The 12,742-nt window shown below is 55.6% G+C and overlaps 1 protein-coding gene across 8 annotated transcripts in view; it reads left to right on the top strand.

The window, feature by feature from the left end:
* MINK1 (misshapen like kinase 1) overlaps positions 1 to 12,742 on the top strand; it is an 80,868-nt gene that overhangs the window by 43,817 nt on the left and 24,309 nt on the right. For 4 of the 8 annotated variants that reach the window (XM_075908051.2, XM_075908057.2, XM_075908056.2 and 1 more), the window contains exons 7-16: positions 89 to 219; positions 5,461 to 5,515; positions 5,956 to 6,034; positions 6,605 to 6,780; positions 6,924 to 6,993; positions 7,715 to 7,925; positions 8,266 to 8,382; positions 11,139 to 11,330; positions 11,901 to 12,080; positions 12,335 to 12,589. In XM_075908051.2, coding sequence (XP_075764166.1) covers positions 89 to 219; positions 5,461 to 5,515; positions 5,956 to 6,034; positions 6,605 to 6,780; positions 6,924 to 6,993; positions 7,715 to 7,925; positions 8,266 to 8,382; positions 11,139 to 11,330; positions 11,901 to 12,080; positions 12,335 to 12,589 — 1,466 coding nt within the window. Of the gene's footprint in view, positions 1 to 88; positions 220 to 5,460; positions 5,516 to 5,955; positions 6,035 to 6,604; positions 6,781 to 6,923; positions 6,994 to 7,714; positions 7,926 to 8,265; positions 8,383 to 10,377; positions 10,465 to 11,138; positions 11,331 to 11,900; positions 12,081 to 12,334; positions 12,590 to 12,742 lie in introns of all 8 variants that reach the window. The other 4 variants (XM_075908049.2, XM_075908053.2, XM_075908050.2 and 1 more) reach the window with 2 other exon arrangements.

Genomic DNA, 12,742 nt, shown 5'->3' with positions numbered 1-12,742 from the left:
CTGGGTAGGCCATACCACTCCTTGCCTGGGGGTGGAGCCACAGGTGAGGGTTGCTGAAGAGCGACAGCTGCCTCTTCTCCCTCTCCAGTGGATTTTGGGGTGAGCGCCCAGCTGGATCGGACGGTGGGGCGCAGAAACACCTTCATTGGCACCCCCTACTGGATGGCCCCGGAGGTGATTGCCTGCGATGAGAACCCTGACGCCACATACGACTACAGGGTAGGGCAGGCCTTGAGGCCTGGGAGCTTGGTGGGATCCGTGCTGCAGCGGGGGCGTGGGGCAGCCTAGCCCTGGGAGCCAGAAGTCTTTAGCCCAGTCATGCCAGCATGCACTGCAGGCGGCACAGGGCCTGTTTGCATGAGAGCCGTCTTCTCTCACCCCCCACTAAACCAGCCCTACTCTCCACAGGTTGGGGCTGTGATGCACCAGGTCTCAGCCCTGACAGCGCACCTGTCCTTGCTGTGTGTGTGGCCCAATCCCATGGGTCCCCACCTCTGTCGCCCCCACCCCAATCCCTCCAGGTCCCTCCCACTCTGATCCCTCTGGTTCCCCACCTCCCAGACCCCCCTCCCCCAATTTCCTCACATCCTTCCCCCACTCTGATCCCCCTGGTTCCTGGTCCTCCCTCCCCAATCCACCTGAATGCAACAAGGGATTTCTGGGGCATAGCTGACAGTACCAGTTCAGGGCCAATAGCTCAGAAACTATGCTGCTCAATCCAAGGCTGGGTGTCCTCCACTCTGTGGCACCCAGCCAGTCGCACAGAGCACATCTGTTCCCGCACCAGCCAACAATCCCCTCAGACGCTCCAGTTCCATTGGGTGCTTGCTCATGTCCATTCAACATAGCTGTATGACCGGTGCGGAAAGATTTTCCCTCAGCAGTACCCATAGGGGACTGGACTCAGCTCCCCCTGGGCCCCTCCCTCCTCAGTGACAGTGCTTGGAACAGTGTGTTCCAGCCTTAGCTGTAGCTTAGTTAACTTTCCCTATTCAGTTTCAGAGGGGTCGCCATGTTAGTCTATAACTTTAAAAACCACAAGTAGTTTTGTGGCAATTTAGAGCAGGGATGGGGAACCTCTTTTAGGTCAGGGGCCACTTACCCACAGAAAAATCAGCCCCGAAACTGGGGCCACGCACCACACAAGTGAAAATAAATAAATAAATAAAATAAAACCCAACACCCTTGTTGGCTTCCAGCTGTGACACTCCCCACATTCCCCTCCCACGCCAGGCTAGTAGATTTTGTGTGCCCCAGCTGTGGGAGCTGGAGCACCAGTGCTGGCTATGCAATGCTGGGGGGCCCTGAGCCTCGGGGCCCAGATGCAGATCCCTGGGCCTGAGGTTCCCCACCCCTGCGTTAGAGACTAACAAATTATATAGTACCATGAGCTTTCATAGGTAAAACTCACTTCATCAGATGAGTTGGAATGGAAATAACAGAAATATAGATAGATTAGATAGATAACAATAAAAGAAGTACTTGTGTTAATGAGGTTAATTAAGTAGCTGGCTGTGTCCCAATTATATTTTTTGATGTAAAAGTGCAGATGCTAAAGGCAGGGGAAATTTGCTTTGTAAAGCATTAATCAGTTAATGTCTTTATTCAAGCCAGGGTAACCTGTGTCAGAACCGTAGATAAATTACATTTCTTTCTCTGTAACTGGGTAGTGAAATTCTTTTGTAAAAGAATGGCTACTTTTAAATCAGTGATTAAATGACCAATCAGATTAAAATATTCCCATACAAGTTTATGTATTACCATTCCTGATGTCTGATTTGTGTCCATTTATCCTTTGTCATAGAGACTGTCCACTTTGGCCAATATACATGGCAGAGGGGCATTGCTGGCACTTGATGGCATATATCACATTAGAGGATTTGCAGTTGTATGAGCTCCTGATTTGGTGGCTTATGTGGTTAGGTCCTCTGATGGTGTCGCTTGTATAGACATGTGGACAGAGTTGGCAATGGAATTTGTCATGGAGTATATCTGAAGTGTGATGTGTGGCTGCTGGAAAGGATTTGCTTCAGGTTGGGGGGTTGTCTGTAGGCAAGAATTGGCCTGTCTCCCAAGGCCTGTGAGAGTGAGGGATCATTTTCCAAGATAGGTTGTAGATTGTCAATGATGTTTTGGAGGGGTTTAAACTGGAGTTCTGTTTCCAGCAAGGAAAATAACACTTATATCGTGTTCCTCGGAACGCTCAAGATACGTCTGTTCCAGATATGGCTAATGTCTGTGTACTCCTGGCCTAACACTTGCTCCTTTCCAAGGTGTTGTCAGCGTTTCACTTGGGGCAGGATATATTCCTTCCAGTCCTCTATCCTAGGGGTTTCCAAACTTTTTGACACGGGGACCAGTAAATCCATTCACGAGCTTTTGGAAGGCTGGTAACATTCATTTACATATTTGCATATTCATTAAGCAAATTATGAATATTCAAATAAGTTGTTTCTGGTCCTCTCAAAGCCCCCAGTGCCAGCATTAGCAAAGCTTTTGATACAGTCACCCACAATAGTCTTGCCAGCAAGTTAAGGGAATATGGATTGGATAAATGGACTGTAAGATGGATAGAAAGCTGGCTAAATCAGGGTTTCCCAAACTTTTTACTTTAGTTGGAACCCATTTTTTTTTCCAGTACTGTTTTTTGCAGCCCAAAAATATAAACGCATATTAAAAAAAGAATGAAAAATGAATAAATTTTCAGTGTTTCACCCGGCTGCGTCCTCAGCCCAGCTTGGGCCAGGACTTGGGGGACCCGGCACCACATGAGCACTTTGGGTGGCGGGAGCAGGAGCAGATTGGGGGTACGGTATCTGGCTAGGAGGGAGGGTGCAAGGAAAGGTAGGGTTGCCAGGTGTCCGGTTTTGTACCGTGGTTTTGTACCAGGCAGTCTGGTATTTGAGGGTTTTGTCTGGGAAACAAATTGAGAAATTACCAGACATATAAAATGTCTGGTATTTTCTAATTAGGTACGTTTTATTATAATTAGCTGTATCAGTCTTTAGCTGTGAACTGCCTGGCTGGTAGATGTGCTCACGCTGCCTGAGTGTGTCTACCTGCCGGGCAGTTCGCAACTACTCAAGAGAGGGTATGGGAGGAGGGGAGGAAATGGAATCCCCGGCCGGACTCACTCATCTGCCAGGGTCCACAGGGTCTGCATGTGCCCGGGTCAGTCCCGCTCCCCTCCCCTCCTCTCCCGATCTCCCCAGTCCAGCCCTGCTTCTGGCGGCTGGTTCCCCCCGCCCCACTCCCCCAACCAGCCCCACTGCCCCCGTCCAGACCTGCTTCCGGCAGCTGGTTCTCCCATCCTCCTCCTCCTGATCTCCCCGAGCCAGTCCCCCCGTCCCCCAGCCAGCCCTGGTTCCACCGCCTGCCCTCCCCGATCTCCGCCGAACAACCCCGCTGCCTCCAACCCTGCTTCCGCCGCCCAGGGGATCGCTAAATGGATCACCTCTTGCATCCTCACATGTTAACAAATTGGCAGATGCTCAGCTGCTCTCATTGGTGAGGGCTCATTCGACTAGGGCTCCGGCCTTTTCGGAGGCCTTTCTTGCCCATGGCCTGATCCAGGATATCTGCCATGCAGCAATGTGGTCTTCAGTTCACATCTCTTTACATCATCACGCAGTACTCTAGAGACAACCTGGCATTTGTCAGAGCAGTATTGCAATCTGCATGTCCCTGAACTCCTACCTGCCTCCGCAGGTACTAATTGCAGTCACCTATGTTGAATGGACATGAGCAGTCACTTGATGAAGAAAAGATAGTTCTCTGTTTCTGTGACAGGTGTTCTTCGAGATGTGTTGCTCATGTCCATTCAACTTCCCACCCTCCTTACTCTGTTGGAGTGTTTCCAGCAAGAAGGAACGGAAGAGGGAAGGGCTCAAGCGTGCCCTATCTAGCATGGCATGTGTTCACCACTCCAAGGGGCACTGGACCTGTCCCCTATTGGTACTGCTGAGGAAAAATCTTCTGGCATCAGTCCATATGGCGAGCACACACAGCTATGTTGAATGGACATGACCAACACATCTCGAACACCAGTTATCAAAACAGGTAACTCTTCCTGGTGCCGCCACCAGCATTATACCTTATATAGATCAGAGGTTATGAAAACCAATCTTATTAAATCTGAACAGGTTCTCTCGGTCCCAAAGGACCAGCCACATCCTAGGTCAATGTATACCTTAGATCTTACCCAAAAAGCATGCTGTCCCAGTCCTTTAGAATCTAACATCTAAAGGTTGGCGAGAGAGAGAGATAAAACTGTTAAAGGAATCAAATTACACATATCAGTTGCCAAGTTCTTGGTTCAAGCTTGTAACAGAGGGTGGAATAAGTTGCTGGCTTAAGTCTCTGGAGCACATCTGCAGGTTAGATGGGTCATTCCATCCTCTGTTTATAACGGTGATTCTCAGATTGCAATCTAACAGTCCATGGCCGCTGGCTCAAGGCTCAGCCACTCCCCCCTGCAGAGGGGAGGCCATGCTGGCACTCCAGCTCTGCTGCTCCTACCCCCAGCTTCTCACTGGGGAGGGAGAAAGCCCCAAGCCTCAGTTATTTGCAGGTGGACGCCATGGCTGCCATGCTGGTATGAACGTTCACAGAAAAGCTCCTCAGATGTGGATTGGCACCTCCCATGCCCAGTGTTAGTCAAGTTCTGCTATTCAACCCAAATATCCCTTCACAATAGGCTGGCCCGGCCTCCTCTTGGTATGTCTCAGGAGCAAACATTTGTAATACAAGCACATCGCCAATACTGATAACTTTCAATACAACAATGATATATGCATACAAATGGTACAGTTGTAACCAGCAAACCATACACTTTCCATAGACACCTCACTTGGGCCACTTTGGACAAGATTTATTGCAAACGTAACAGTGGTTGCAACAGTGATCTACATGGTCATATTTTAATCAGAGAACATTACGTTGGGTTCCCTCCACTTTGCTCCCTCTGGTTCCCCATGTCCCAATCCCTTGACCCGATCTCCCTGGGTCCTCCTCACCCTCTGATCCTCGTGTTTGCCACATCCCAGTCTCCCAGGCTGCCCGTCCCAATCCCCCCCACCCTGATCTCCCCAGATCTTCCCTGTGCTCTGATTCCTAGGTTCCCCACATCCCAGTCCCCTTGGGTCTCCCCTCCCTAATCCCCCCACCCCGATTTCCCTGGGTCCTCCCCAGACTCTGATCCCCTCTGGATTCTGTATATCCCAGTTGTCCCTACCCACACCCCATACACACACTTTGATATCAGGGTTACTCACACCTCATCGAATCTCTCTTATGTTCCCTCACACTTTGATCCCCACAGACACACACACTGAGTACCCCCGCTTCTGGCTTCCCCAGAGCCCACTTCCCTTGCAGGCAGAGAGGCTCCCAACCCCTCCCTCAGCTGCCACAGGGCAGGGAGCTCTCCACTCCCAACCCATCTCTCCTTTCTCTCTGCAGAGTGACATCTGGTCCCTCGGCATCACTGCTATCGAGATGGCTGAGGGGGCACCACGTAAGTGCCAGGCTCTTACTTGCACCTGCGGCTTCCCCCACTGGCATGTGGCCATATTCCTAGAAGGTGCCCACTCGGCCCAGCCACACACACACTTGGAGGACTAGTAACCTGGGGCAAGAGGAGAGCGTTCTCCACAGTTCTCACTCTGGCTCTGGGAGGCGAGTGGGAGCTTGTGGGTTAGAGTGGGGCTGGGAGCTAGGATGCCTGGGTTTTCTCCCCAACTGGGAGAAGAGTGGGGACTGTTGGGTTAGGGTGGGGTGAGGGGCTGGAAGCCAGGGCTGCTTGGCTTGATCTCCAGCAATGCTAGGGGATATAAGGATCTGTGGGGGATCATAAGTGTTATGAGCATTGTGCTCATCCTGGGAAGAGCTGCTGAAGGGAGCCTGGGACTGGCAGAGGGGTGCAGCCCCTGTGTGATTGTGTCTCTTCCCCCTCAGCACTGTGCGACATGCACCCCATGCGAGCGCTTTTCCTCATCCCCCGCAACCCACCACCCAAGCTCAAGTCCAAGAAATGGTACGTCAGTGGGTAGTACTTCCCCTTGCACTCGCTGCCTCCCCAGTGGTGGTCAATGGACTGTCCCTCTCTCACAGTCACTGCCCTCCCCCCCACGCTGAGGACAATGGGCCATCCCTCCCTCACAGTCACTGCCTCCACCCAGCTGGGGTCAATGGGCTGTCCCTCCTTCACAGTCACTGCTTCCCCCCCTCCACCCCGCAGCTGAGGTAAATGGGTCGTTTTCCCCTCATATTCACTGCCCCCTCCAGCTGGGGTCAATGGGCCGTCCCTCCCTCACAGTGACTGCCCCCCCCACGATGGGGTCAATGGGCCATCCCTCCCTCACAGTCACTGCCTCCCCCCCCAGCTGGGGTCAGTGGGCTGTCCCTCCCTCATAGTCACTGCTCCCCCAGCTGGGGACAATGGGCCGTCCCTCCCTTGCAGTCCCTGGCCCCGCACCCCAGCAGGCAAGCCAGGACTGAGTTGATGCTACCTGGGCTCCGAAGCACTGTGGACTAATGTCATGGACCCATCTGACCTAAGCAGCTGGGCCAGGTTCTCAGCCTGTGTTCATCCACCTTCCCCCAGGTCCAAGAAATTCATCGACTTCATAGACACTTGCCTGATCAAAGCCTACATGAACCGCCCACCCACTGAGCAGCTGCTGAAATTTCCCTTCATCCGTGACCAGCCCACTGAGCGCCAGGTCCGCATCCAGCTCAAGGACCACATCGACCGCTCTCGCAAGAAGAGAGGAGAGAAGGGTGAGTGGGGTGGGACAGAGGCCTGTTCCTTATAGGGGGCACTGGCTCCCACCCAACTCCAGGGACGGGGAATGGGGCAGGGACTTGTCCCCTATAGGGGTGCTAGCCCCAGTCTGTGTAACCAGAGTTCTCTTGTTCCCCAGACGAGACAGAGTATGAGTACAGCGGCAGTGAGGAGGAGGACGACAGCCACGGGGAGGAAGGGGAGCCCAGGTAGGTGTTGAGGGGCAGGGATTCTGTGGGGCACAGGAAGGGCCTGGGGCGTATGAGCAGGGTCAGCACGAGCATAGTACTGGCTGTCGAGGGGCGAGATTGCATTGCCATTGGTTGTGAGCATGAGGGCATGACACTAGAGTGGAGCCAGGTGGGCAGGGCCCTGGTAGCAGGGGGTAGGTGGGCAGGGCAATGATTGGCGACAGCAGGGACAATTGAGGTGGTTTTGGAGTGCAGCTGAGTGGGTGAGGTTGTGGAGCACCACAGGGACTACAGTTTGGGGCCACTGGGCATGGTGCTGGCCAGCTCAGGGCAGAACAAAGAGTGTGGCTATCAGGGAGCATGTGGGTAAGGTGCATGGCTGTGTGGGTGGGCCATTACTTTCGAGATATATGTGGGCAGGGACAGGACTATTGAAGTCAGTGTGAGTGGAGACAGCTTCTATGGACAGAGTCCGGCTGTATGGGCGGGGCCAGCTCTGTTGAAGTCTGTGTGGGCAGAGGGCAGGTTTTGGGGTGGGGTGTGGCAGGGACCATTGTGATCTGTGTGAGTGGAGCCAGGTTCTGTGGGTGGGGCCTGGACTGTTGAGCTCTATGTGGGTGGGGCCAGATTCTGTGGGCAGGGTGGGGCAGAGACCATTCAGGTCTTTGTGGACAGGACCTGGCCAGGTAAGCAGGGCCAGATTCTGTGGGTGGAGGTGTGACACCCCCACCTGCCCCAGCTCCATCATGAACGTGCCGGGCGAGTCGACACTGCGGCGGGAATTCCTGCGCCTGCAACAGGAGAACAAGAGCCACTCGGAGGCGGCGCTCAAGCAGCAACAGCAGCTGGCAGCCCAGCACCGCGACTCAGAGGCCCACATCAAACACCTGCTGCACGAGCGTCAGCGCCGGATTGAGGAGCAGAAGCAGGAGCGGCGGCGCGTGGAGGAGGTGAGCGGGGGTGGGGGGGCAGATGCCTGGGTACATCATACCACAGGGAGGGAGGGGCTCCTGGGTACATCCATGGCCTGGCAGGGGAGGGGCTCCAGTGAGTTAGCGCAGGCCAAGGCTGGAAGCCAGGACTCTTAGGTTCTTGCCCCAGCTCTGGGAGGGTAGTGGGGCTGTAGGGTCAGAGCAGGGAAGGCTTGAAACAAAGACTCCTGGGCTCTCCCTCCTGCTCTGGGATAGGAGTGGGGGCCGGAGGGTAGAGCAGGGGACTGTGAGCCAGGACACCTGGGTCCCCCTGGACACGGCTGGTTCCACGTGTCCTGCTGGCTCCCTCCCTCCACAGCAGCAGCGTCGGGAGCGGGAGCAGCGCAAGCTGCAGGAGAAGGAGCAGCAGCGGCGGCTGGAGGACATGCAGGTGCTGCGGCGGGAGGAGGAGCGGAGGCAGGCAGAGCGTGAGCAGGTACAGCCCGCACCCACCCTGCCCTTGCTCAGCCCCAGCTACCCCCATGGTGGAGGCTGTGGGAGATGGGGCCAGGTGGCTGCGGTCCTGGGAACTCCCTGCAGCTGCTGCTGCCTCCTGGGGAGATGGTCACCCCAGGTAATCCACCTGCCTGGCATGCCACGTTCATCCCTTTATCTGAGCCAGGCTGGGCCTTAGCAGGGCCTCTAGCTAGACACTGATTCTTCAGAAGTGGAGTGGGGGCAAGTGGATCAGGGAGGGCAGGGGGAGAGGCTCAGAGCCAGGTGCAATAAAAGGTTTCTGGGGCACCGTTAAGAAGGTCAAATGAGAGAGAACTGCTTAGAGACAGGGCTACTTACAGCCTAAGACTGGGGGGTCCTCCACTACAAGGCACACACAACCAATCACAAAGAGAGTTCTGTTTGCCACATTAGCCAGCAAGAGGTCCCACAAGCAAGCCCCTTCGATATGCCAGCCCTCCTGTGATACCACCAGTACCACTCCTTATAATGGAGAGAGGCTATGAAAACCAGTCTCCCCAAATCAGAACAGGTTCTTCCAATCCCAAGGGGTCAGGCACATTCCCAGATCAATATGTATCTCTGATGTTAGCCTATGCCAATCCTTTAGAATCTAACGGTGGAAAGGACGGAAGAGGAGGGGGAGGAAGGGAGTAGAATTGTTGAAGGGCTCGAGTTACATTCGCCGCTTGCACAGTTCTTGGTGCAGGTTTTAGCAGAGATGGAATCATCTGCTGTTTTACAAGAAGTCTCTGGGATACATTCTCTGTTAGGATGGATCAACAGTCCTTTCCTGCGTCAGCTCCCAGCAGGGATCCTGCGAAGGTGATTAGCCGCAGTGAAGAGAAAAATGGAGGTGCCCCCAGGGCCCTCATTCTACCCTTGCCCACATGGAGGGAATCCCACTGCTCTCCTGTGAAAGAGCCTCTCAAAATGGAAAAGCGGCGAGGAGTCCTGTGGCACCTTATAGACTAACTGAAGTGTAGGAGCATAAGCTTTTGTGGGCAAAGACCCACATCGTCAGATGCATGTTGGTCTTTGCCCACGAAAGCTTGTGCTCCTACACTTCAGTTAATCTATAAGGTACCACAGGACTCCTCGCCGCTTTTGCAGATTCAGACTAACACAGCTACCCCTCGGATACTTCTCAAAATGGAGTTTGTCACGTGACCAGTCACTGTCCATGCCTGACTCAGGCCTGAGCAGCCATCGCTCACGGGCAGGTCTGAACCTTCACAGGGAAGCTCATCTGCCGTGGATCGGCACCAGCCAAGGCCTATTGCCTGTGAAATGCTGCTAGTCACTTGACTAACAGTCTTCTCACAATAGGGTGGCCCAGCCCCCTGCAGAAACCTTTGCAATACACGCACAGAGCTGATACTCAGAACTTCACATGCAACTATGATTCCTGCATATAAATAGACTCAGCAAAGCATAAGCTTTTCATAAACACTTTGCCCACTTAGTGCAAGATTCAGTGCAAACATATAACAGTGGTTGCAACTGATTTATATGTTATCTCATATCCCAGTAACATCACACCAGGACTCCTGGATTCTCTCCCCAGCTCTGGGAGAGGAGTGGGAGGTGGTGGGTTAGAGCAGGGGAGCTGGGAGCCAGGACTCCTGGGTTCTCTCCCTGGCTTTGGGAGGTGAGTGGGGCCTGGTAGTTAGAGCAGGGGGGCTGGGAGCCAGGACTCCTGGATTCTATTCTATTCTAACTTCTGATCTTGTGAACTTGGAGCCCCTTCCCACCGCGCTCTAGCGGTCAGTGCCCCGGATCGTTTCAGCCAAGGGTTCAAATCTCCCCTGGTGCCCAAGTCTGTGGGTCTCCCAGGATGGGCTCCTCTGCATGGGGTCTGGCCAACCCCCCCCCCCTTTTTGCTTGATCTGTCTCTCTCTCTAGGGCCCTGGGGCCCTGGTCTCTGTGACCTCTCTCTGTCTCTCTCTCTCTTTCTCTGTCCATCCCTCTCCAGGAGTATATCAGGCACAAGTTAGAGGAGGAGCAGAGACAGCTAGAAATTCTCCAGCAGCAACTACTGCAAGAACAGGCTCTGCTTCTGGTAACCAGGGCCTTTCTCCAGCCAGGGTGGGAAGAGGGGTGTGCCCCGAGCTGTGCCAGTCCCTCGCTGCAGCCTCCCTCAGAGATGATGCCCCTTGGCCCTTCCCCTTGGTTCACTGACCCTGCCTTGTAGCTGCTCTAAGTTGCTCTTGGCTCTGAAGAATACCCACAGTGCAATATGCCACCAAGGCTGGGCCACACCCGTCAGGGGGGTTGTTTGGCCTGGGACGGAGTGGCACCTTGCCAAGCAGCAAGGGTGGGTGTATTGGGGGCAGGGTCCATCCCCTACAGCCTGTGCACTTAGGGGCCAGAGCTGCATCAGACCACAAAACAATCATCACCACCCCCATCCAACAGTGGGGGCTACCCCAGACGTGTGCAGAGTATCAGAGTTTATCCCTTTCTAACTCTGCATCCCCTCAGGGTGTGTCAGGACCTCTGGGTTCCTCGCATGCACCCCGTATGTCAGGATGCCTGAGCTCTCCAGTGTCCGTGTATGTGGCGGGGCCCCGGGGTACCCATCGTGTGCGTGCTTGTGGCGGGATGCCTGGGTTCCCCTTGTGCATGTGGCAGGATGCCTGGGTTTGCACCCATCCCCCAGAGCGCACACCTGCCTGTCAGCCCTGCAGTGGCCAGCCCCAGTCCCCCAGCAGCATGCCACCCTGCCACCTCCAGGAGTACAAGCGGAAGCAGCTAGAGGAGCAGCGGCAGTCAGAGCGGCTCCAGCGCCAGCTGCAGCAGGAACACGCCTACCTGAAGTCCCTACAGCAGCAACAGCAGCAGGGGGCGCCAGCGAGTGACAAGAAACCTCTGTACCACTACAACCGCAGTGCCCATGCTGCTGACAAGCCCACCTGGGCCCGGGAGGTACAGAGCAGGGCACAGGTCTGGCCACACAGTGGGCATGGCAAGCAGGGGCAGATAGGGGTTATATTCTGGGCATATGGGGGAGCCCAGACACAGGTTAGGGGAAGCAGCCAGGTCTGCGCCATCCCGTGCCACAGCTGGGGTCTCCAGACTCAGCCTGGTGTGGGGTCCAGGGCAGCCCCAGATGGGGACACTCCTGTGCCCAACTGGGCATGAGGCCTCACTACTGCCCAGCACTCCTGGGGCCTATACTTCCCATAAGGGTCACCCCAGTGGAGTGCCCATCCCTAGAGACCCCCAACCTTTGGGACTTCTCCTCAGGACAAGACAGTAGCTCCTGTATGCCCCCTGCCACCATCATCCAACAGTAGTACTGGGGGAGAACTTGGACACCTGGGTTCTCTGGCAAGCTCTGGGAAAGCTGGGGGGGGGGGGGGGGGCACTGGGAGCCAGGACACCTGGGTTCTCTGCCTGGCTCTGAGAGGGCAGTGGGGGCTGCTGGGTTGTAGTGGGGGGGCTGGGAGCCAGGACTCCTGGGTTCTCTGACATGCTCCCTCTCCTGCCGCGCAGGTGGAGGAGCGGACACGACTGAATAAGCAGAGCTCGCCAGCAGCCCAGACGAAGCTGGGTGGCACCATGTCAGACCCTGCCCTTCAAACACGCCCAGAGTCAGTGTCCCTGGGCTCTGGCCCGGCAGCCCAGACTCCGCCCATGCAGCGCCCCGTTGAGCCTCAGGAGGGGCAGCACAAGGTAGCAGAGGGATGGGGGAGGGGTGGGCAGTGCTTCTTCCTGGCTGCAAGTGGGACTGTCCATGTGAGCTGCCTCTCTCCCCTCGAACCTGGGCCTGGGTGGCAGGACTCCTGGGTTCTGTCTTCTGAGGGGGGTGCTGGACAGGGACACTAGGGATGCCGGTGCTATGGGGAGTACTGGGGTGGGATCTGGCAGGGCTTGTCAGTGCAGTGAGACCCCAGGGAACCAGGCGTTGATTTCTCCTCTCTCTGCAGAGCCACTTGGCACACCGCGTGCCGCTGAAGCCCTACGCTGCGCCAGTACCACGCTCCCAGTCCCTGCAAGACCAACCCACCAAGAACGTGGCAGCCTTCCCTGTGCAGGACCCGGCTGCTCCCACCCCACCCCGTAACGCCATGATCCGCCAGAACTCAGACCCCACCTCGGAGACACCTGCACCACCCACACGAACCAACGCCGCTGACCCGCGGGGGCCATGGGTCCGCACGGAGCCTGAGGCCCCGCCCAAGGTAACAGGCACTGTGCCATGCTGCCAGGGTGGGGGGAGCACAAAGGAGTACTGGCCTGGGCATAGCCACTCCCACTGCTGCTTTTCCCTCCCTGCCCAGAGGCCGGGGTGAGAAGCAGACCTGGATTCCAGGGGAGGTGGAAAGGGTTCCTGG

The sequence above is a fragment of the Pelodiscus sinensis genome, chromosome 22 (assembly GCF_052426305.1).
Source record: "Pelodiscus sinensis isolate ZL-2025 chromosome 22, ASM5242630v1, whole genome shotgun sequence".
NCBI lineage: Eukaryota > Metazoa > Chordata > Testudines > Trionychidae > Pelodiscus > Pelodiscus sinensis.
The sequence above is the reverse complement of the archived record's forward strand: the minus strand, read 5'-3'. Positions and strand labels throughout refer to the sequence as shown.